Source organism: Ilyonectria robusta (assembly GCF_021365365.1).
Source record: "Ilyonectria robusta strain PMI_751 chromosome Unknown BGZ61scaffold_24, whole genome shotgun sequence".
In the NCBI taxonomy this organism is placed as follows: Eukaryota; Fungi; Ascomycota; class Sordariomycetes; order Hypocreales; family Nectriaceae; genus Ilyonectria; species Ilyonectria robusta.
Genome location: NW_025764458.1, coordinates 119,533 through 142,110, shown reverse-complemented (window position 1 = coordinate 142,110; position 22,578 = coordinate 119,533). Strand labels below are relative to the sequence as shown.

General features: G+C 55.1%; 9 protein-coding genes across 9 annotated transcripts; 4 read left to right on the top strand and 5 right to left on the bottom strand.

The window, feature by feature from the left end:
- Window positions 1–666: 666 nt before the first annotated feature.
- Window positions 667–2,900, bottom strand: BGZ61DRAFT_364067 (magnesium transporter NIPA-domain-containing protein; the record flags this gene model as incomplete). Its single annotated transcript, XM_046241485.1, has 2 exons — window positions 667–1,940; window positions 2,006–2,900. 2 exons carry the CDS (start codon window positions 2,898–2,900, stop codon window positions 667–669), a joined length of 2,169 nt encoding a protein of 722 aa, XP_046098566.1.
- A 1,017-nt stretch (window positions 2,901–3,917) lies between these two features.
- Window positions 3,918–4,808, top strand: BGZ61DRAFT_497888 (uncharacterized protein; the record flags this gene model as incomplete). Its single annotated transcript, XM_046251213.1, has 1 exon — window positions 3,918–4,808. One exon carries the CDS (start codon window positions 3,918–3,920, stop codon window positions 4,806–4,808), a length of 891 nt encoding a protein of 296 aa, XP_046098565.1.
- A 266-nt stretch (window positions 4,809–5,074) lies between these two features.
- BGZ61DRAFT_497887 (uncharacterized protein) lies at window positions 5,075–7,396 on the bottom strand (the record flags this gene model as incomplete). The annotated part of the gene is made up of 1 exon (XM_046251212.1): window positions 5,075–7,396. The coding sequence occupies one exon, from the start codon at window positions 7,394–7,396 to the stop codon at window positions 5,075–5,077; it is 2,322 nt and encodes a 773-aa protein (XP_046098564.1).
- Window positions 7,397–7,625: 229 nt separating this feature from the next.
- Window positions 7,626–10,896, top strand: BGZ61DRAFT_429084 (nuclear condensing complex subunit; the record flags this gene model as incomplete). The annotated part of the gene is made up of 2 exons (XM_046243767.1): window positions 7,626–10,435; window positions 10,487–10,896. The coding sequence occupies exons 1-2, from the start codon at window positions 7,741–7,743 to the stop codon at window positions 10,894–10,896; spliced, it is 3,105 nt and encodes a 1,034-aa protein (XP_046098563.1). The 5' UTR covers window positions 7,626–7,740.
- Window positions 10,897–11,171: 275 nt separating this feature from the next.
- On the bottom strand, window positions 11,172–14,080 carry BGZ61DRAFT_363786 (alkaline-phosphatase-like protein; the record flags this gene model as incomplete). Its single annotated transcript, XM_046241459.1, has 7 exons — window positions 11,172–11,734; window positions 11,797–12,251; window positions 12,306–13,190; window positions 13,237–13,364; window positions 13,418–13,709; window positions 13,764–13,808; window positions 13,863–14,080. 7 exons carry the CDS (start codon window positions 14,078–14,080, stop codon window positions 11,172–11,174), a joined length of 2,586 nt encoding a protein of 861 aa, XP_046098562.1.
- Window positions 14,081–14,370: 290 nt separating this feature from the next.
- On the bottom strand, window positions 14,371–15,185 carry BGZ61DRAFT_460054 (uncharacterized protein). Its single transcript, XM_046246986.1, has 3 exons — window positions 14,783–15,185; window positions 14,668–14,724; window positions 14,371–14,610 (listed from the first exon to the last, which is right to left on the bottom strand). The coding sequence occupies exons 1-3, from the start codon at window positions 14,943–14,945 to the stop codon at window positions 14,450–14,452; spliced, it is 381 nt and encodes a 126-aa protein (XP_046098561.1). The 5' UTR covers window positions 14,946–15,185; the 3' UTR covers window positions 14,371–14,449.
- A 9-nt stretch (window positions 15,186–15,194) lies between these two features.
- On the top strand, window positions 15,195–18,181 carry BGZ61DRAFT_460051 (PINIT domain-containing protein). The gene is made up of 6 exons (XM_046246985.1): window positions 15,195–15,838; window positions 16,046–16,375; window positions 16,442–16,749; window positions 16,839–16,944; window positions 16,998–17,223; window positions 17,284–18,181. The coding sequence occupies exons 1-6, from the start codon at window positions 15,643–15,645 to the stop codon at window positions 17,726–17,728; spliced, it is 1,611 nt and encodes a 536-aa protein (XP_046098560.1). The 5' UTR covers window positions 15,195–15,642; the 3' UTR covers window positions 17,729–18,181.
- On the bottom strand, window positions 18,182–21,088 carry BGZ61DRAFT_460049 (phosphoribosylglycinamide synthetase). Its single transcript, XM_046246984.1, has one exon. The coding sequence runs from the start codon at window positions 20,787–20,789 to the stop codon at window positions 18,393–18,395; it is 2,397 nt and encodes a 798-aa protein (XP_046098559.1). The 5' UTR covers window positions 20,790–21,088; the 3' UTR covers window positions 18,182–18,392.
- Window positions 21,089–21,380: 292 nt separating this feature from the next.
- BGZ61DRAFT_363887 (transport protein particle component) lies at window positions 21,381–22,236 on the top strand (the record flags this gene model as incomplete). Its single annotated transcript, XM_046241465.1, has 4 exons — window positions 21,381–21,700; window positions 21,764–21,881; window positions 21,947–22,036; window positions 22,105–22,236. The coding sequence occupies 4 exons, from the start codon at window positions 21,381–21,383 to the stop codon at window positions 22,234–22,236; spliced, it is 660 nt and encodes a 219-aa protein (XP_046098558.1).
- Between the last annotated feature and the right edge of the window lie 342 nt (window positions 22,237–22,578).

The window sequence follows — 22,578 nt, the reverse complement described above, 5'->3', positions numbered from 1 at the left end:
GAAGCACGTGGGAGAACGATTGTCTCATTCCTCTCATCCTTTCTTTCATCCTTCATCAGTGAGAACCAAAATGTGAGTTGTTCTGATACCGATGGAGCAGAAAATGACAAGGCTCATGGGTGCTCTTCGACACAACGATTCGCGCGTGATCGGCGTGACCTGATCCACAACTTCATTTCAGGATCATCTCGTCTTTGTTAACGTGCATATCAATCAACGGTAATCTCCAGCGTTGTAATATTAAAAGAAGCAAGGCTCGTTTGCAACAACTGAAGAGCAGTAGTAAATAATCCTCCAGTCTCGTAACGTAGTCCATCCCCCATTCCCAATCCCCCTTTTCGTCCCTCAATGTACGTACACAGCAGAATACCTCTGTGGGGAAGCCCAACTCGATTGTCATCCTGTCAAGTGCCAAAGCGGAAACGAATCCCCAAAATAGTGTTACCCAGAAAGCAAGTTGCTAATAAGCCTTTGTTCCCTTACTGGTTGGTCCCCCCTTCTACCGGATCTACCTACCCAAACGCCGACGCTTGAAGCCCTGGCTGCGAAATGACTCCGGCGCCGGCCAGAAAAAGCAAACTAAATAGATATGCACGGCGATGCTAAAAACGAGAAATGAAGGTCTCGGTGAAACGTAAAAGAGCAATAAGCACGGGGCGATTATAACTAGTGGTTTGCGTACGGTCTTGAAACCGCCGCGTCGTCTTGGTAGCGGGGATCTGCGGTGCCATCCTCGACATCGCTCGAGAAGTAGTCGTCCTTGCGCCGCTTGCGCCGCACGCCAAAGAAGTCGCCCAGGGTATCACTCACGCTGCGAGAGCGGCGCCGTACCTCCTGGTCACCATCGTCGGCGGGGCCGTCGGTTTCGCCAAAGGCGCTGGCGAGCACGTCCTCGGACGCATTGGCCACGGCCTGCCCTGGTACCATTGCGGCCGAGGCGTCGTCCTCTTCGCCAAAGAAGAGCCCGGCGCGGATATGCGAGCGGATGCGGCGCATGGAGGTCTTGCGAAGTCGGGGGTCGTCCGTAGCGCGCAGGAAGGCGTCCTTGACGACGGCCGTAACCGTCGAGGAGAGCGGCGACGGCGAGATGAAGGTCCTGGACCGGTGATGGGTGCCACCTGATTTGACCGGACTGAGGTTGGGACGAGGAGGCAAGGCACCATCGGGCGCAGCTGCATCTCTCAGCGGCGTTGTTGGATTCGAAGCTACCGTCGTTGGTCCTGCACTTGTATCTATACAAGGCGCCGTCATGGCTGAATCGGCCGAGAATGTCCTGATACCTTGACCAGGCGGAGTAGACGGGACCCCCACGTCCTTCCATGGGTTGCTGTGGATCGGAACGTCTTGACTGGGGGAGCTATGCAAACCATTCGATCCCAGAAGCCTCACAGATGGGAGGCCCCCATCGTGATGTGGCGTGACGGCGCGGAGCGTTTCCACATAGCTCGCCTGTGACAGCCGACTTGATCGACGCGATTGCGATTTGGGAGCTGGGAACTCTTGTCCATTCTGGCCCGACGTAATGCCATTCGTGTCCTGACGAGCTAAACCGATCGTCTCCTCAACGCCTTCGGTGTCTGATAACGCGTCGTCATCGTCGTGGCTCTGCTCCCGGCCGCTCGTGATTAGGAAGACGCCAAAGAAGGTTAGCAAGCAGCCCCCGATAAACTTGGCGGCCTGCTCAGCCGTCGTTCGTTCGAAGTCGCGATATAGGACGGCACTGCCGACGATGACGCATAGCGTGAACATGACGAATTGGATCGGGATGACCTGCGTTGAGTCGAAGCGCTGCAGAGACTTGTTGACGTAGCGAATCTGCATGATGGCCGTCAGGAGGAGGATGAGGATGAGGATGTAGGTGACGGGCGTGGTAAAGGCTCGCCAGAGGGTCGAGGACAGCATCGAGGACACGCCCTTGGTGGCCAGGGCAGTATAACCGCCTGTTTCATGGTTAGCATCAAGCTCTCGAGCTCACATGTACTATCTTCCAGTGCGAGAAACCTACCGAACAAGCCTACAAGCCCCAAGTCGATCAGGATCGTCTGTCTCCCGTACCTGGGGCTTGCCCACATGAGGACGACAATGAGGAAGATGGTGACGCCTAGATAAATCTCAAAGCCGAGGGTTGTGATAGCGTCCAAGACGTCGTGGGGATTCAGCTTCGTCTCCTCCCCCTTGGCGCTGAGCACCACGGTAACGACACCGCCGACGGCAATGACGACACCCCAGAAATCGCGAGGCCGAAATCTCTCGTGGAACATGGCGGGGGCAATGATACAGTTTGATATCAAGGCGACAACACCGAGGGGCGAGACGATCGAGGCCGGTGCGAAGCCGTAGGCTAGGAAGTTGCCCATTTCGCCGAGCGTAATGAGAACTTGGCCCAGCCACCAGTAGGGCGACCTGAGATACGACAAAGCAGGCTTATCTTGTTCATCGTCGCTGCTGGACTCGTTGGATATGCTAGAGTGGAAGGAGTTTCGCAACGGGTCGGATTCGCGGCTGTCGTCGCCTTCGTCGTCATGGTCGTCATGCGGGATTGCAGAGCTTCCTACGCCATTCTGATAGCCATTGCCATTGTGATCACCACCGAGGGTGCCGTATGAGCCGGCCTGGTTCTTGCTTTGCGCCCGTTTCAATGCATCTTTGGCTCTCCGTCGTATCCGATGACGTTCTTTGTGGAGCTGGATGTGCGCATATCTTTGCACGTTGAGGGCTAGAGCAATAAGGACGTTTCCCACGATAGCAGTGACTATGCCAATTATTGAGGACCATTCCTGTAGCTTGTCGCCCGGGTCGCCGTCGGAGTCACCGCTGTTAGGCGCGTCACTGGGGAGGGAGCTTGGCCAGGCGTTTGAGGCGAGCGTAGGCCCTGGCGGCTCGACAATGGCTCGCAACATCGTCGGGCGCCGGCTCAGAGGGAGGCGAGAGTATCGGAGGCGGAGGAGATGAAGGAGGAGAGGGGATGGCTTCGAAAGAGGGTGTGATTAGGTGGCGACGGGCTATGAGCGCGCGAGACGATGGAAATATCGTGACGGTGACAATATCATTGGGGCAACGAGTGACCTCTGGAGAAGCTTCGGGTGTACAACATGACCAGCGGCCAGAGGATACAGCAGCTGCGGCAGTGCGGGGAAAGCAAGGCTGCAAGGCTCTAACGAGACATAACAATAAGAGGGCTGGCCCAGCGAAGAAGACGAGGCGAACGGCGATGTCTCACGTTGATAGAAATGGAGATGGAGATGGAGGTGGATTTCCGGTGGCGGCGTTGGCCATTGTCCCTCCGGCTGCCGAAAGGCGAACGAACTGCTTTGGTGCCCCAGGCAGCATGACCTCAGCGAGCAGCCAGCAGCAGCCAGCGGATTAGTGGATTATTGCGCGGGAGCGTCGGGGTTTCGGGGCCTTATGCGCTTCCTACTGGCCCGGTGCGAGCTCATGCTGTCATTTCGCATATCGCGTTGCGGCACCGATGCGAGACGAGCGAGGCGCAGGCCAATGGGAACCCGGTGTGCAAGCCACTTTTACAGCTGACGCCACACTCCCTGGTTGGCACACGGGCCCGCAAGCCCCGTCACGCTTTGCCGCTTCCATCGTCTTCCTCATCTTTCGGGATGTCACATGAAGCGAGTTCGAGGTACGAAGTACGAGTAAAGAACTGCTGAGTCTCGCATTTGCCCCCGTTCTCAGACGTCAACTTTCGCTTCTCTGTTCTAGATATGACACGAGACGACCACTCTTCCACTGCCCTAGACCCATTCGGCAACTCCAACACCACCGAGACCAAGCCCTCTCGATTCGGCTTCAACTCGTCATTCTCCACTTCTGGCTCCATCTCGGCTTCGACCAAATCGTCTCCTACTAGCGACCCTGACTCGGACGCTTCCATCAGCACTGCTAGCTCTTCACCAAACGCCAAAATGTTCGGCCCCTTCGATACGGAGCTCTCTTGGCCCGACCGTTCCATGGCCTCAGTCGCCCTCTCGCCCTACTCTCCCCTCGCCCTCCGCTCTCTGCCCCAGCCTGTACCTAGCGATGCTCCGTCGAACCTCGACGCCTCCATCTTCACCTTTGAGGACGCCTTTGAGGACCTTCTTGCCGTCTCCCAGGGCCAGCCGTTGCCAGCCATCGACGTACGCTATGAGCAGCGCAAGCTCCTGCGCTCCATGTTCCCCGAGGGAGAACCCGCTTACTTCTGGCTGCGCAGGTTGAAGTCGCAGGGCCTCCTTGATATGCCTGGCCCCAGCCAGCTCCTGGCGCAGGTAGCTGACTCCAATTGGGACTACTTCCACCGCGAACTGGACCGCAGAGCCGCAAATGTTTGGCGCGCTGTGGCTGGTGAAGACTCCAGAGATTCCCGTGATGTCCTCGAGGATGACGACAATTCCCTCGACTCGTTCCGAGAGAGTGCCGAGTCCGAGCATCTCCGCCGCCGTCGCAACGGGCCCGACCACTTTGATGACTTCTTTTCCTCCATCCAGTCATCCTTCTCCAATTCCCAATCCTCCTGGGACTCTTTCGTAAAGTCCATGACAGATAGCCCATCTACCTCACTTGAAAAGTCCCAGCAGGACAAGTCTCTCGACAAGAGCCAGGAGGTAACCAAGGACGAGTACGTGGACCGCTTTGGGTATTTGCATAGCAAAGTTACCGTCAAGACACTCGACGAGGATGGCAATCAAATTGGGAGCCAAACCCACTACACCGTCCGTCCTGCCGACAAGCAGTCTGACGAACCCAAGGATGGCGACAAGTCTGGTATCCATGCCGATGGCCGTGTAGAGACGAAAGCGGGCTGGCTCTGGAAGTGAGACTAGCCAGCCATGGCAGTGTCACTCTCGATATCACCTCGACTCTCAACTCAATGATGTATGATCTTTATGACTTGTAACTAAGTGTAGGATAATCGGAACAAAAGAGACGACCGTGGCAAAGGTCGTGAACTCTGGGAATTATATGAAGCAAAAAAATTTCCTCGGCATCGATGTCGTTTGACCACGCATATTTATTTACACGATTTTGAGACTGATAGCAATTGAACGCCAGTGAAACATTTTTGAGGTATCAAGAGGAGCAACTAATTTTTGCCACGCAATTGAGCTTTCTTCTTGCGCACAAGCCTCTTCCTCGCAATCAACCTCTGCTGCATATCCTCCTCGGCATCATTCGGCTTGCCGCTCTTCTCTCCCTCCACCGGTTTGCTGCCCTTGCGATCACGTACCTTGCCATCGCGCACCTTGCCATCGCGCACCTTGCCATCGCGCACCTTGCTATCGCGTCCCTTGTCGTTGCGTCCCTTGCCATCACGCCCCTTGCCCTTGTCCTTAGAGAACCCGCCGCTCTCTCGTCGACCGTCTCGAGACCGAGCATCGGGCTTGACCGTTGGGCCTCCGTTCTTCGACTGCTCTTGTCCCTGGCGAGACTTTTCCTCGTTGGCCTTTCGTCGCTGGACAACCTGGGCGTTCTCAATGGCAAATTCAACCACAAGCCTCTGCTTCTTTCCGTTCTCATTCTCGAGCTGCTGGCCGTTCAGGTATCGGAGACCCATCAGAGCCCAATGATGCGAGGTGTACTCGATAAAACCGTAGCCACGGCTCTTTCCACCAGCCGTCTCTTCCACCTTGGTTCCCTTTGCGCTCTCGAAGATAATCTTAGCCTGGCGAACAATACCCTTGCCCTTGGCCTTCCTCTCACGATCCTTTTCCTTGGCGTCCTTGCCATCTCGAGCATTCTCCTCCTTCGAGAGGGGTTGCCGACGACCGTCCCTGACGTCCGTAGCAAACCCAACGACAGCCTTTCTGGCAAGGTCCTTCAGCTCCGTTGCGCCCATGTTGCGGGGAATGTTGCGGAGAGCGAGACGAGTCAAGCTCAAGTGCAAGCTGGGGTTTTTCTGCACAAGCTTCTTGCGCTGGGCAGAGCTAGCATCTCTCATATGGTGTTCTGCCGGCGAAAGAATGTTGAAAAGGGGCGAATTTCGGTCGATGGCACCCTCGGAAAGAAGGAAGAGTCTGCGCTTATCCTTCTCCCTTCGCTTGGCGAGCGAGTTGTCTGCAAGGTTGGTTGCCTCATCCTTGTTGACGGCCTGTGCGATCTGGAGGAGTCGACCATCCAGAGTGTACTTGCCGTCGGGATCGGCGCTCTCATCCTGAAGAATCGAGTTCTTACCCATCGAGACTGACTCCTTGGGGCGAGGGGCTCCCTTGATACAGCTCTTGGCGTCATCCGCGTTGTAGAAGCACACGAAAGCTGTGCCAGCAGGCTTCTCCGTCATCTTGTTCATAACAACACGAGCATATCTGACTGCTCCAAAGTGCTCAAAAAAGCCCTTGAGCTGTGCATCGGTTGCCGTGAAAGGCAGGTTGCGAATGAAAACAGTACCGGAGTTGTCTGTCATCAGTCTCTTGGGTGGGGCGTTTTTCTTTGCCTCCTGCGCCTCCTTGTCTTCGTCGTCTTCCTCATCGTCATCGTCCTCCTCCTCCATATTTTGCATGTAGTTCTTCATGAAGTTTTCCAAGTCGGCGTCGAGCTCCTCATCCCGAGTCGGCTTCGCACCAGCGTCTTCCTTATCCTCATCATCGTTTTCGTCCTCGTCCTCGTCCACCTCTTCATCTTCGATGGTGGCAGATTCTGCGTCTTCCTCCGCATCCTCCTCCTCCTCCTCCTCATCCTTCTTCGCACTCTTTTTCTCTTTCTTATCTGGGTTCTGCTGATCCCAGGTCTCCTTATCCACAGCCCAATCCACAGCGAGGGTTCTGCCATCGATTTCCTTGCCATTGATGGCCTCCAAGGCAGTCTCAGCGTTCTTCTTTCCTCGGATGGTGACGAAACCGAATCCCTTAAGTTTGCCCTTTGATTGAGGCAGATCGGCGAATTTGACCTTGCCAAAGCTGCGGAAGAGGCGCTCCAGCTGCTCCGAGGTCTTGATGCTCCAAGGCAAGTTGCGCACAATCAACTTCGGTGCTTTTTGGTACTCATCCTTCTTAGGGGGCTTGCCAGCAGGGACTACGGCAGGACCGCTGGATTCGTTTCGATGCCTGCGCTCAGCAAGGTCCAGTCGGATTCGTTTTCCGTCCCACTCCTGCTTGTCCAATTTCTCCTTCGCCTCTTTGGCGTCGTCGGCGTCGGCGAAAGTAACGAAACCGTAGCCTCGAGATTCCTTGGTCTTTTGGTCAATGACCACGACGGCGTGCTTCACTGGGAAGTGCTCTGAGAAGAAGTCGGTGAGTGTCTCGCTGGTGGCTCCAGTAGGGAGAGATCGGACGAAGAGCGATCTCCGTTCCTCGACTCTTGCCCTCTTGGTGGCCTGGACTGCTCCATTGTCTCGATCCTCGAAGTCAGCGGGTCCGATGTCCTCCGCGTCGGTGCGGGACCGCTTGCGGTCGTTGTTGGATGCGCCCATATCGAGAATCTGGTTTGATAAAGAAGCTGTTCGACGACCAAAGGCAATGGCTGCAGCACCTTGAATGTGCTTGAGCCGGGAAGGTGTTGATGTCGTTCTAGAAGAAAAATATGGCTGCTAACCGATAAGACAAATTTCTGGTCATTTATCTAATCGCACGTGATGGCGGGGATATTGTCTTATCGTGGTGCGCTAGGCCGTAAATAGAAGACTATTTACCCAAATGTGACAACACGACCGCGTTTCCAAACAAAGCTTCACCACCACACGGGCATCTACATACCCATTTGACGCTTGATAACCCCCTCAGTCTGTCGTGCGTAGGGTCGTCTCCCGTCGCTAAAATGCCTGCTCGAACGTCGAACCGATCGACAAGAACCTCGGCTGCCAGACAGTCAAACGCCACCGTCGCATCACGAGCCTCCGGCGCCTCTCGTGGATCTTCTTCACCCCCCGAAATTGTCGACACCCCTGACAGCGCCTTGAGAGGCAAGGTCTGTGGTGTCTTTCGCGATGCTCAGCGAACTACGGCGACACATCGAAAGCTCGTCGTGAATCTGCGAAAGATTCACGAGTCATGCTGCTACGAACCAACCGACCCCAAACATTCTCAGTCCAATGACTTCGACGAAGAGGCCTTCAATCATGAGTTCGTCAGATGCGTTCTCAGAATAATGCCGATCAAGAAGTCGGAAAGTGTCGGAGAGAAATCAATTCGATTCATCGGCCTCTTCCTGCGACATGCGGGTGAAAAGGATAATGAGCTCCTTGGAGATATTGAGGATGATGCGAGTGTCATGCCCGAGACCCCAAGCACCCGCCTCACATCGCAGCTTCTCGAATCAGTTCTTCCACTCTTGACCGCCAAGGACAAATTTGTTCGGTTCAGGTCGACCCAGCTCATCTCACACATTATCAACTCTCTTGATGCGATAGACGACGATCTCTTCCAGAAGCTCCGGCACGGATTGCTTAAGCGGATCCGGGATAAGGAGGCCATGGTTCGCGCTCAGGCAGTGTTGGGTCTTGGCCGTCTCGCTGGTAATCAGGGCGAAGGCTGCACGAACTCGGACGACAGCGATGATGATGAGGACACAGGCTTGCTTGAGAAATTATTGGATGTTCTGCAGAACGACCCCAGTGCCGATGTGCGCAGGTCTCTTCTCGTGAATCTCCCAATCCTCCCCAACACCTTGCCCTTCCTCCTTGAGCGCGCTCGAGACCAGGATTCCGCAACGCGGCGGGCAGTCTATTCCCGTCTTCTACCGGCTCTGGGAGACTTCAGGCATCTTTCTCTCTCTATGCGAGAAAAGCTCTTGCGATGGGGACTCCGAGACCGAGATGAAAACGTTCGCAAAGCTGCAGGTCGACTCTTCCGGGAGAGATGGATTGAAGACTGTGCAGGCACGCCGCCTCCAGAAGAAGGTCAGCAGGCGGAGCCTTCACCACCAAACTTTGAAGGTCTTTTAGAACTGCTTGAGCGAATTGATGTGGTCAACTCTGGTGTTGATAATGGTGTTGCTCTCGAGGCTATGAAGGGCTTCTGGGAGGGTCGCCCAGACTACCGCGAGGCGGCTGAGTTCGACGATAAGTTCTGGGAGACTCTTTCTGCCGAGTCGGTCTTCATGGCGAGGAGCTTTAATGACTTCTGCCGCCTTGAGGGCGATGGAAAGTACTTGGCTTTGCTTGAAGAGAAGACTCCCGAGGTCACGAAGCTTGCTTTCTTCCTTGAACGTTATTTACAAGTCCTAGTTGAGGCTCTTAAGAGGGTATCTCAACAAGAGGTGGAAGAGGACGAGGACGAGGAGGACACTGTGGAACAGGAGTTCATCGTGGAGCAGATGCTCCAGATCGCTCTCACGCTCGACTATTCGGATGAAGTCGGACGACGAAAGATGTTCACACTGCTTCGGCGGATGTTGTCCATCTCAGATCTCCCAGATGAGGTTACGAAGCTCACAGTGGAGGCTCTTCGGGGGATCTGCTCACCGGATGTTGCTGGAGAGCGGGAATTCTGCAGTATCGTCCTCGAGTCCGTTGCTGATGTACACGACACGATCGTCGACGAGCCAGCTGATGATCCTGAAGACAGCTTCCATTCAGCCAGGTCAGAGGTCAGTGGCCCAAGCACGCCGACCAAGGGAGGCAAGCGAGGTGGTAGCCCTGAGTTAAGTGAGGAAGAGGCTCGCGAGAAGGCGGTCAGAGAGATCGTTGTCAACATGAAGTGTCTTCACATCGTTCAGTGCATGCTTACGCATGTTGCTGAGAACCTTCAGGACAACACCAACCTGGTGTCTATGCTCAACAACCTGGTGGTTCCCGCAGTTCGCAGCCATGAAGCCCCTGTTCGCGAGAGAGGACTGGTCTGTCTCGGCTTATGCGCTCTCCTTGACCGATCCCTCGCAGAGGAGAACCTCAGTCTATTTATGCACTTCTTTAGCAAGGGCCACACGGCTCTGCAAATCACTGCGCTCCATATTCTGACTGACATTCTCAATGTCCACGGGGCACAACTCTTAGCATCAACGCCAGGTCTCTTGAAGGTCTACGTCAAGGCCGTCAAGGGCGGTGCCAAATCTCCAGAGGTCCAAGCAGCTGCTACTGTAGCCGCCTCGAAACTACTCCTTGGTCGCATTGTCAGCGATGAGGAAGCATGCCAGGAGCTCATCAAGTCTCTTGTCGTGGCCTACTTTGATCCCTCGTCTGCATCAAATCAGACAGTTCGACAGGCACTCAACTACTTCCTCCCTGTGTTTTGTTTCTCACGGCCTGAGAACCAGGATCTTATGCGATCCGCTGCGCTCGAGGCTATCCATACTCTCTACAATGTCCGCGAGGGCTTGGAAGACGATGATGTGGATGTAGAGGAGGACATGGTCAGCATGACTACAATTGGAGCCTGTCTGGTTGATTGGACAGATCCCAGGAAGTGCTATAGCACTACTCTCCTATTAGATAACGAGAAGAAGGCCGTCAATGGCGATGTCCACCTAGACTTTGCTATGGACATCTTGGAAAGACTTCGAGGCAACATTACCAGTAAGATTTACGCCAACAGTATCAACATGCAGAATACTAATGCCATTTTAGAAGAAGAAAAGAAGCTCATTGCCACTCTTCTCGGTAAACTCCACATGTCACCTGGGTCAACTGAGGAAAAACTCCGTGAGACATACGCCGAGATTAGTGCCGCCGTAGAGGAAGGATTCCTCTCCGACGCCACCAGCCGCAACGCTCTCTACAAGATCCATGTTAGCCTCGGCAAAATCGTCAATGCCCTTGACGAGCAGCAGCCCAGTCAGCGACGTACTAGTCGCAGCATGTCGCTGAACCCCGAGCGACAGCAGTCAGAAGAGAAGTCAGTTGTGGAAGAGCCTCGGATTAAGGAAGAAGACGAGGACGAGGACACTGAGGGCACCATCGTGCCCAAAGATGAAAAGACATCATCGCTCGTCGAGGAGCTCCTATCGGACGGCGACGTGGACATGACGGATGCTTAAAACTGATGAAATGAGATGAGTATGCACGAGTTTAACGAATCGGGCCTTGGATGATGAACACATGATGGGTGGGACAGTGGGACGGTCTCGGCAGGGTGGGCGTTGATTTAGCGATCGAATTGGGATGATATTAGACTCATTGCTATAAGTTCTAAAACTCCAGTATTGTCTAGTCTGGTCGGAGGCAGGCAAGAAGTCAGCTCTTGCTGCCTCGTCGACCAACGTAAATCTCAAGTATATATGTTTCGATATTACCTCTCAAATCCATGGGCCTCTCAGCGCGCAGACAACCAAAACAGCAGACCTCCAAACCCAGCGTTAACGAGCAAATGCTGTCCAAGACTCCACGCCATGCTGTACAAGTACTTTGGCGAGAAGACAGTCCAGATGAAGAGGTGCGTCCGCAGCGCCGTGCATGCAGCCATGACGAACGCGACACTAGCAGTGACAAAGAGCGTCAGCAGAGCGAGGTGCTGGCGGAAGACATGGCGGTGGCCTTCTTTATACTTGTGGAGCAACAGGAGGTTGGTAGCGGAGACCCAGAAGATAGAGCCGGCCCAGTTGCTAACGAGGGTGAGGATGCCGACGACGACGACGTTGAAGTCGCTAACTCCGTTGTAGGCGCTGGAGAGGTCGACGGAGGCGATGGTGTTGGAGCCACCGAAGGCGAAGAAGGAGGCGTGCTGGAGGAGGATAGAGACGGTACTGATTTCCGTGATGGAAAGGTTGGTGGCCTGCAAGGCATGAAAGAGGATGTCTGCAAGGAGGAAGAGAGGGATGTTTGTTGCGCGGGACTGAGTCATGCCGAGGACGGTATGAAGCAGGTGAAAGAGGTTTGCTGACGGGTCATGTTAACTAATAGATTTATATAAAGGGATGAGAAAAAGAAAGAGGACTTACCCGACTGCATCTGGGCAGCGCGACCACCTGTCAGGGTACGGTACACTCCAAATCCCCACAGGATGGCAAAGAGACCAAAGACAGTCCTAGCCCTCCACACCAATGACTGTCCCTGGAAGATCTGGTTCAGACTGTGCGCGAACCCGACGACGAGTTCAGGCGCATCTTCGCTGGTAAAATACAGTTTGAAACTGAAGGCCGCTGTGAGGAAGAGGGAGGTGAGGCACGTGCTGGCGAAGTAAGGGAGACTTTCAAGGCGGGAGAGGATGCGGAATGAGAGCATGATGTAGGCCGCAGTGATAACGAGCCAGAGGAGCTGCGGGTTGGGAATGAGGAATGTCTTGACGATGTCTGGCTCGCCCGCAAACTTTTGGCCGGTTTGATTCCAGCCCCTGGTGGCTCTTAGAGCGGCCAAGGCGAAGATGAACCAAGTGAAGTTTGGTAACTCAGTTGATCTGCCGTGCAGTTAGTATTGCAGCTCTGTAGAACGTTTGACACAGGGAACATACCTTCGGACGTGGCGAATGCCAAGGAAAGCGATCCAGACGGACGAAGACCAATACCAGAAATGTTGCTCTTCCTCAACATAGCTGCTGGCAAACATCATGATTCCATACAACAATGTGACGAGAATCAGCGGAGTTAAAGGTCCCTGCTGAGGCGAGCTGAATCGGATCACAGCGATTCCGCTAGCGATGGCAGCAGCCAGGGCCGCACCTTGGCCTAGAAACAGCCTGGGCATGTCGTAGTTGGAGGCCATGCTGCTCATCAGGTCTTGTGCTCGGCGCAACCACTTTGACATTGCATCGAGCCAGTCCTGGTCTATCTCCTTGACGCCTGCGAGTGAACGCGCCTGGCTGTCAATCTTCTGCCACTGGCAGGCCAAGTCGTTTATCTCACTTGACTCCAAGGCGCAGGGATCAGATCCGCTCTCTGCGTCAAAGAGTTCACTGCCGAAAGCAGCGGTGACAATGTTGAGAATTTGACGAGCATTGCGAACCAGAATCTGGATCTTGTCGCTAGTCTTCGGCCAGAAGGGGAGGAAGTCAGGGATGAGGGCCCCGAGGTTGTTCTTCGAGACGGGGAACCCGAGAAGCGCTGCGATTGTTGGCGCGATGTCCGATTGCTGAACCATGAAATAATACTCGAACTCGCCCTTGGGCTGTACGGGCGCAGGGAGCTTGGTTGAGATTGTCTTTAGCTTTGGGGCCACGAAAACCAGAGCGGGAGATGTCTCGCCGGGCGAGGAGGCACCGTGATTTCCAGCATCGTTCATGCCGTGATCACCGCACAGGACGAGTAGGGTTGAGTCGAGGTGCTTTTTGGACGCCATTGATTCGAAGAGGACCTGGACAATGCCATCCATCTCACGCTGCTTGGGGACCATGTTGGAGCTTCAGAGGTCAGCAAGTAGGGAGATTTAGTTTTGTGGAGGCTTACCTTCGGGGCCCAGCCTTGTGCCCGATGTGATCGAGGCCAAGGTAGTGAAGGACCATTAAGCCCCAATCATTATTGTCGAGTTCACCGGCAATGTTTCTGGTGACATTGTGGTCCACCTCGGTAAAGTCCTTGTTTGGCGTCAGTAATTGCCCAGTGACGAGATGTCTAAGAAGCAACAAACCGCAACGAAGAAGCTAGTGGTTCCATCCTGGCGGTCGAACGTGTTTGGGAAGAGCTTGAGCCAGGTATCATCGCCATACATGAGAAGCTTGCCCATGTTCTTGGCCTTGATCTGAGCGAGCCACGTGTCCTGGGCAGCGAGCGTGGACGAGGTGTCGGACTCGTCAAAGTTCAAGATGAGATCGACAAATGAGGGGATAGAGCCAGTGGTCATGGACTTGATCCTCGGCATGGTCACGGTGGGCGACCTGGCGTTGGCCGTGAAGGGGATGGCACTGCCATCTCGAATAAGGCTGGGTTTATGTGAGCAACTGGTGGAATGGTAGCCAGACAAACCAATGTCTTACCTTTGCACATATTGGAAACCTGAATCTTCCGAATATACAAAGTCGCTATGAGGGACAGAGGTTAGTGGTGTTGGTGAGGCGTGTCATGGTCAGCACTACCTTCGCAGAGCATCGACAACCATAAAGATTAGGCGATCAAACGGCGCCGGAGGCGGCGGCCCATACTCGAGAGGCTCAAACTCGGCCAATCCGGGCAGAAATGGCTTGTATGGGAAGAAGCCGGTGGCGAAGACGAGAATGGAGACGGGGATCAAGATGTTGGCCGCGGCGAGCAGCAGGCTGGACAAGAGCGAGGACCCATGATTAGGGGCGACCATCTCCGGGGAATCGGGGCCAGTGCAACGAATGACTTGGAAGAGAAAGTACGAAAAGGGAAATTTTAGAGAAGCGCAACTATGATGAATTCGCCATCGGGATGCCACGCCAAGCTACGATACTGGAAGAGGTAGACGTGTCGTGTCGTGGATGAATGCGCCGCTATTGTTGGCCAGCCTTGCTGGGCCATAGAGGTTGCGACGGGCCGGTAATGACGGTGATTGGCCTACGAAATACGGGGTGCTGCGCCACACAAGGCTGGTCCCAGCGAGATCTTGGGGACGAGTGAAAATATCTGGGATTGTGATGTAGGGTATCACGGATGAAATTCATATTTGCTAAACAATGAGACCTTGAACAATAATAAAAAGTTAAGCCGTCGCTGCTGATGTTGAAGAAGCAGCCTTCTTCTTCTTGGCCGCGATTCGGTCACTGTACTTTCGGAAGACAATGCCGGCCTTCTTGACTCTCCTCTTGTCAACACGCTTCTTGCCAATGCGCGCCTTGGAAGGCTTCGCATCTACATCCATGGCTATGAGAAGGAGAGTGTCAGCAGCATTCCATGTATGTGGATGGCAGGGTGACTTACTGGTCTCATCGCCTTCGGCCTTGTCCTCCTTGTCGGCGTCAGCGGAACCTTCCGCGGCTGTAGTAATGAGTTAGTGAACATGGTCCGTCGATGCCGTATCCCATTCTTCACTCACCGTCCATGGCGATATCCGAGGACTCGGGCTTGGGCTGCTTGGCCAACTCGAGCAGCTTGGCGTGGAGGCGCTCCGCACGAGCAGCCTCGACCGGACCAAAGACATTGGCGGCCAGGCGCTGGTTGTTGGCCTTTCTGGAGCTTGCACGGGCACTCTTTGCCATTGTTGCTGATGTGGTTTTTGTTTGAGAGAAGATGGATGATCGTATCGTAGATTGGCGGGGAGTCCGATAAGATCAAGTGAAAAAAAAAAAGTAGTTGGCGACGCTTGAGCAGTGGTGGAGGGGCGGCAAGGCTGTGGCGGCATATGTGGCTAGTGTAGTCAATGGGCGAACCCCTGGAGCGATGGGCCACTGGGCTTGAAAATGTCCGTTTCTGCCGCCCATGACCGCCTTCTTTTTCTGGACGCCCAGGTGTCTGGGATTCCTGGGCGAGCATGACATCAAAAGTCGAGACTCGAGACCACCCTGAGTCCCGAGTACCCCGGCCGCGAAGGAAGAGGAGTGAGAGAGAGAGCACGTCTGTGCCGGATCCCTTGCACTGCAGAGTCGTCTTTCCCGTCCGATCGCAGCTGCAGTTTCTTGATCGGTCTTTCCTTCTCCGTATCTGTCACTTTGCTCTCACAAGCACTGCCCCAGCCAACCTGCCTGCCTGGTCGTGACTGCCTTGGATGCGGCTGCGCTGCCAGCCTCGACGCCGCACTCGCACCGGCACTTTCCTCGCGCGCACCCTTGCGCCTGCCCTCGCGACTGCCCTCGCTCCTTCCTTTGCGCTCGACTTCCACAATCGCACCTGCACTTGCACACATCCGCTTCCTCAGGCAACGAGCGGGTACGGACACGGCCAACACAAACACACGCCATGGCATCGTCTTCCAGCCTGGGTTCGGCTGCGGCCCCAGGCTCATCACCCGCAGCTTCGGTCTCGCGACATGAAGCAAGCCAACTCGTGCGGCAGGTTAACCGACTTCTCAACCGCCAGCTTTCGTCCGTTTGCCAGGTCAACGGAATTAAGAGCACCGGCATCAAGGCCGAGCTGCAGAATCGCATCGCTACTCGTGAGTCTTCGCGCCTCCGCCTTCGACTTACCAATCTTGCACCCCCAGCCTTGTCTCAAACGGCCTCACTTCTGCCTCACCACCACCTTACCTTAATTAACCTTACCCCTCCCTCCCGCCTCAGCCAGTATCCCTTCAGCATCATCTCTATCTCGCCTCTTCATTCGCTCTTGGATCACACCACTGACCCCGTTATCCGTCGCACAGTCATCGAAGAAGCCGTTATCGCCCAAGACCCGTTGCGCTTCCAGCAGATCCGCCAGAGCGTACAGAACGCAATCTCGAATGCGCCTGCTGCTGGAGCCTCGCCCGCCCGAGCAAGCCATTCACACAACCACTCGCCCGCTCATGGTCATGCCCTCGCGTCGCCGCATCTGCCACAACCCATATCCTTCTCAACCAACTTCTCGCGTGACGGCAGCGCCTCTCGCCCTGCCCATCGGACCACCATGACTGGGTCCCGGCCAAACGTGAGCTTCAAGGCAAGCCCCTTTTACAAGATTGAGGCTTCCGTTAGCGATGTGCATACTTGCGATGGTAAGTCATAGCTGGAACCAATCCAGGGTTCGTGTTCGTAAATTCACGTTACTAACTTCAACCCAGCCATGTCCCAGCACCGCAACTCCGTCACCATCCCGCTCAAACTCCACGACCACCCATCTCTGCAGCAGTGCGTTAACGACAAATCCTACAGAGTGATGGTCTTTTGCGCGGGTGACAACATTGGAATGCAGGACATTGCTTTTCCTCACCAGTCCGAGTTGCGCGTCAACTCTGGCGAGGTCAAGGCGAACCTACGCGGACTGAAGAACAAACCTGGCTCTACTAGACCGGTTGACATCACCAACGCGCTTCGCCTCAGACCCAATTACACGAATAATCTCGAATTCACTTATGCGTTGACAAATAAGGCAGGTGGCCGTCATGTCAGGATGCCCCCGTCAATCTTGGCGCAAGTCTTGTGGCTCTAGAACTTTTGCTAACTCTTTGAGGGATACAGAAATTCTTCCTCGTTGTCAACCTATGTAAGGTTACCTCTGTCGAGGAGTTGGTCACCCGTATTTCCTCCGGCAAGAGGATACCTATACAATCCGTCCTTCAAGAATGTAAGTATCAGCCAACTGATAGCAAAGCTGGCTACGATGCTAATGACACGCAGTTACCGAGAAAGCCCAGGACCAGGACGTCGTCGCGACTTCTCAGGTGCTATCCCTCAAGTGCCCTCTCTCGTATATGCGCCTCGACCTTCCTTGCCGTGGCCTCAGCTGCGCGCACATCCAATGCTTTGATGCCACGTCCTATCTCCAGCTCCAGGAACAAGGCCCCCAGTGGCTTTGCCCCATTTGTAATAAGTCCGCGCCCTTTGAGCAACTCGCGGTTGATGAGTAAGTCGTACACGCAATACCACGGTCCCGTTCTTGAGTGTTGATAAGTCTGCCTGTTAGATATGTCAAGGATATTCTCAGCAATACGCCAAAGAGTTTAGAGACGGTGACTATTGAGCCTTCTGGAAAGTGGTATATCAAGACCAGTGATGACGAACGAGATAAACATGCGTCCCAGTCTCAACAATCTCAATTCGACAATGATGATTACGACGATGACGACGACCTGGAGATTTCGGAGGTCAATATTATCGGCCGCCGGCTTGAAACCCCAAAGAACGCCGCATCTAGCACCAGCACACCCATCTCAGCTGGTCCACGAGGAGTCGCGTCAACCAGTGCTAAGCGGCCTGCAGCCGCCGTTATAGACCTCACTCTCTCATCAGATGATGATGATGACGAGCCTATCCAGCGACCCACCAAGAGGCAGAACACTTCCACCAATGGCTTCCACAGCCCGGACAACCTGGATTTCCTGAACGAGACGCTTGGGTACCCGTCTTAGGAAGACTCTGACCAGTCGCGCAGACGGCGAGTGAAACATCGCAAGCCGAAGAAGGTGCACAGGCGGCGCAGCTGCGCATAACGGGTTTGGAGAGAGGGCCACCTCTGGTCTTCGGCAGCTTTTGGCTCTCTGTTTATTTTTTTACTTTTTTGCTTGTTCACTATTTTGCATTGGTCCAGTACGGCGTTCGAGGAGACGGAAAAGATTCCCCTGTTGCCCGAAACTCGAGGTGGCTCTTTTGATTTTACTATCTTCGGTTAGTGTCGCGGAGTATGGGGAGGGACTACGACCATAACTGAAGGGGAGTTATGGGGATAAGAGTCAACGACTGTTGCATAAGACGGCATGGTTGCATGGACAGGATGCATGGACGGACAGTGAGGAAGGATATAGGTTTTCCAGACACATTATCGCAGAGAGGAGACGAAATGATAAAAATGTTGAAAGCATATAAGCGATCCAAAAAAAAACACCAGTGTGTTGTCATTCATAGGGAGTAACTAAGCCAATGGCATCCCATCCCATCCAATCCCATCCAATTCATCCATCCATGACATCTCATCAATCTAAACCGCCTCTTGAAGGTGTCCGTTTTTCTTTTTAAAATCTAAATCGCCATGTCATCCGAGCATCTCCTAACCAGAGAGAAATCGCCTATTCTAAATCACAACGCCAAATCCGCCTTTCGCTTCACGGGCAGTCCCGCCTCGGAGCTCCAAGAATCCACGTTGTGGATCAGACAAGCTTCGCCCTGGTCTCGGCGGGCCAGACGGCCAATGGTGAAGACCTTCTCTCCAGCGGCGGAAAGGGTCTGGGCGACGGCTTCCGCCTGGGCAGCTTCGACGGCGATGACCATGCCAATGCCGGAGTTGAAGGTGCGGCACATCTCGGTAGGAGTGACGTTACCGGCCGTCTTGAGCCACTTGAAGACCGGGGGGATCTCCCAGGAGCCAAACTCGATCTCGGCGGCGAGGGCCTCGGGGAGCATGCGGGGCACATTCTCGAGGAGACCGCCGCCGGTGATGTGGGCGAGACCCTTGATCTGGCCCAGAACGGAGAGCAGGCTCTTGACGTAGATGCGAGTAGGGGTAAGGAGAGACTCGCCGATGGACAAAGACTGGTCCCAGGGAGCGGGGGTGGTGTAGCTGAGGCCGGCGCTCTTGACGATGCGGCGGACTAGGGAGAAGCCGTTGGAGTGGACACCCGCAGAACCGAGACCCAGGAGCACGTCGCCCTCGACCATGGCATCCAAACGGGGGAGGCGGCCGGCGTTGGTGACGGTGCCAACAGCGCAGCCGGCGGCATCGTAGTCATCCTTCTGGTACATGCCGGGCATCTCGGCCGTCTCGCCGCCGACAAGGGCACATCCAGCCTGACGGCAACCAGTGGCGACACCCTCGACGAAAGCGGCCGCAGTGGAAAGCTCGAGTTTGCTGCAGCCGTAGTAGTCGAGGAACATGAGGGGGGTGGCGCCCTGGACGACCAGGTCATTGACGTTCATGGCGACCAGATCAATGCCGACGGTGTCGTGCTTGTTCATGGCCTGGGCAATCATGAGCTTGGTGCCGACGCCGTCAATGGCGCCGACCATGATAGGGGCATCAGGGAAGCCGCACTTGGAGAGGTCAACCTCTCCGCCGAAGCCGCCAATCTCGGCATCGGCACCAGCCCGCTTGGTGCTGGCAACGGCCTTCTTGATCTTGTCGACAAAGTCGTTGCCGGCCTGGATGTCCACACCAGCTTGGGCATAGGTCATGCTCGCCTGCTTGGTGTCTCGGAAAGCACGGTAAGCGATGTCCTTTCGGTAGAAAGCACCCTCGAAATCAATGACCTTGGCGTCGAGGGCAGCGTAGGCAGCATCGACAGCAGCACGGAGGGAGTCTCCAACAGCGTTGATGGCAATCACACGACCGCCAGAGGTCTTCAACACGCTGCCATCGAGGGTGGTGCCAGCGTGGAAGATGGTGCACCCCTCAGGGGCAGTTTGGACAGACATCTCAGCTCCCTTGGGATATGAGCCAGGGTAACCGGGCGAAGCGAGAACAACGGTGGCGCTGAACTTGTTCTCAATGGTCAGGTTGCAGTTATCGAGGTAGCCGTTGGCACAAGCAAGCATGACATCGGCCAAGTCAGTATCAGCAGACAGCAGAGGAAGAACAGTCTGGGTCTCAGGATCACCGAAGCGAACGTTGTACTCTAGCACCTTGGGGCCGGCGCTGGTGATCATGAGGCCGGTGAAGAGAACACCTCGGAATGGCTGTTGCTCCCGACGCATACCAGCGAAGGTGGGCTCGAGAATCTCGCGGTCGATCTGCTCGGTGAGCTCCTTGGTGGCAATGTTGGTGGGAGCATAGCAGCCCATGCCACCAGTGTTGGGACCCAGGTCACCGTCAAAGATGCGCTTGTGGTCCTGGGCAAGCGGGAGAGATCGGTAGGCGTAGCCGTCGCAAAAGGTGAGAACGCTGAGCTCATCGCCAATGAGGAGTTCCTCGATGACGACCTCGCTGCCAGCATCGCCAAACTCCTTGTCCACCATGATCTGCTTGAGAGCGGCCTTGGCCTCGTCCTTGGTCTGGGGAAGGATGACTCCCTTGCCGGCCGCCAGGCCGGTGGCCTTGATGACGATGTCGTGGCTGATGCTGTTGATATAGGCAACGGCCTTGTCGAAGTCGGAGAAGTTCTCGTAGGCGGCGGTAGGGATATCAAACTTCTTCATGAAGTCCTTAGAGTAGGTCTTGCTACCCTCGAGACGAGCGGCCTCCTTGGAGGGGCCGAAGACAGGGATGCCAGCATTCTTGAACCAGCCTTCAACACCATCGACAAGAGGTGCCTCGGGGCCGGGGACAACGAGGCTGATCTGGTTGTCCTGGGCGAACTTGACGAGTCCAGCGAAGTCATCAGCCTTGACGGAGCCGACGTTGGCGACCTTGGGGCACGAGGCCGTGCCACCGTTTCCGGGTACGGCAAAGATTTGCTCGACGCGGGAAGACTGGCTCAGCTTCCAGGCGAGGGCGTGCTCGCGGCCGCCGTTGCCGATGAGGAGGATTCGGAGATCAGCCATGGTGTCGCGGGGTCCAAGAACTGCGTCGTGGGTCGTTGGCGGGGTTAAGCCGTCTCGAGACTCGAGTGTTTAGGTGGGTAGGTGCTGCTCCCAGAAACCCTCACTGGCGCATGCGCTTGGAGGATCGCGATTTGCAAAAGCAAGCGGTTGCAATTGGCCCGGGCTCGCGAGAGATGACCAGCTCTGGGGGAGGGAATCGATTATGTGGCTGGCTGGTCGAGAATAAATTGCGCTGCAGCTATTTTTTTTTTTACTCCCGCCGCCATCGCAACTGCCCCGCGCTGTGTTTTTTCCCTTCCCTAACATGCGACCCTCTTTAGGTACGTAGTGCCCCCGCGTTTGCCAAGACATTTATCCCCTTGATAAGAACCCATTGAGCATCCTTATCAACACGTGCCGTCCACATCTTACCCTGGACCACCACTCCTACGATACGTTGAGCTCACTGAGCTCCAGTAAGGGAGGAGTGCGCCAGGAGGTCAACCATCACAGTGCAGCTCAACCTCAACGACCACCTCAGATCTAATATTCCCCATTATCTACCCCCAATGCCAACGCCCTAGTCCCATAACCTACTTTCAAACCGCAAATATGTCCTTCGAACCCGTCATGCCCCCCTACAACTCCTCCGACCCCTCCGCCAACTTCCTCAGCTCCTCGTGCCTCGACTTCCTCCTCATCGAGCTCGTACCCCTCGCCTACCGCGTCACCCACGACCGCGATGCCGCCGTGCTCGAACCTGCAAGTGCCCCGACAGATGTTGCATCCACCAGCCATGCTGTGAGCTCCAACGCCGCCGGAGTTGTCTCCGCTCCGGGCACTAGAAAGATGGACGAGGAGGAGGATCTGGATGCCGTACATTACCGTCTGGAGATGCTGGGTTACCGAGTCGGACAGGGGCTTGTTGAAAGGTCAGAGAAACACCCGGGAAGGCGCCCGTAAGTGGCCTGGTTGCTGATGTGTGGATGTTGTAGGTTCTCGAGAGACCGGCCGCGGTTCAACGACACGCTCGATGTCATCAAGTTCCTCTGCAAGGACCTATGGTCCCTCGTGTTTGGCAAGAACATTGACAATCTCAAGACAAATCATAGAGTAAGTTGTTATTATTGGGACCCCATGGTGCTATTCCAGACCACTTATGCTCATGCAACTACCAGGGCGTCTACGTTTTGACAGATAACGCCTTCCGGCCCTTCTCGCGCATGAGTACCGAGGCGGGCGGACAGGCAATAGTCCGCGCACAACCGGTAACGTCTCCCGACCCCTTCCGAACCTACCTAATTCGCAAGCTGACCGAGACGGCGCCATTCTACAGTTCCTCTGGTTTCCGTGCGGTATCGTCCGAGGAGCTCTAGCAGCTTTAGGCATCAAAACAACCGTCCAAGCTGAGATAAATGAATTGCCAGGAGCCGTGTTTCAAATTAAGACTATCCCTAATAAGCCCTAGAGAGAGGTCTACTTGCTCATGATACTCTCACCGCGCACCAGCCACAATGCGCCATCGACCATATGCACGAAACCAACCAACCCCAGTCCAATACCTGAGACCCTACCTGCTCACCCTGTCCAACCTGCCATCCTCCGCCAATACATACCTGCAGCCATACCTGAACGAGGACCTGGGGAGAGAAACGGATGATATGCAACCCGACGTAATAAACGTCTAGACATTTCACAACCTGTGAGAAAAGGAGATCATCAGCAGCCGGGTCTTTAAAATTCATTTTACTATGTCTAGCGCCATAGCTATGGACCCTGGGAGTACCCTTGCCTCCTCAGGAAGCCGCTT

Bases quoted from the DNA above. Each gene is read 5' to 3' on its own strand.
- BGZ61DRAFT_460054 (XM_046246986.1), bottom strand. From the start codon at position 14,945: ATGGCAAAGAGTGCCCGTGCAAGCTCCAGAAAGGCCAACAACCAGCGC. The intron at 14,725-14,782 runs GTGAGTGAAGAA...TCATTACTACAG, and splicing joins CTCGGATATCGCCATGGACG to CCGCGGAAGGTTCCGCTGAC. The intron at 14,611-14,667 runs GTAAGTCACCCT...TCCTTCTCATAG, and splicing joins GGCCGAAGGCGATGAGACCA to CCATGGATGTAGATGCGAAG.
- BGZ61DRAFT_460051 (XM_046246985.1), top strand. From the start codon at position 15,643: ATGGCATCGTCTTCCAGCCTGGGTTCGGCTGCGGCCCCAGGCTCATCA. The intron at 15,839-16,045 runs GTGAGTCTTCGC...TCCGTCGCACAG, and splicing joins GCAGAATCGCATCGCTACTC to TCATCGAAGAAGCCGTTATC. The intron at 16,750-16,838 runs GCAGGTGGCCGT...TGAGGGATACAG, and splicing joins CTTATGCGTTGACAAATAAG to AAATTCTTCCTCGTTGTCAA.
- BGZ61DRAFT_460049 (XM_046246984.1), bottom strand. From the start codon at position 20,789: ATGGCTGATCTCCGAATCCTCCTCATCGGCAACGGCGGCCGCGAGCAC.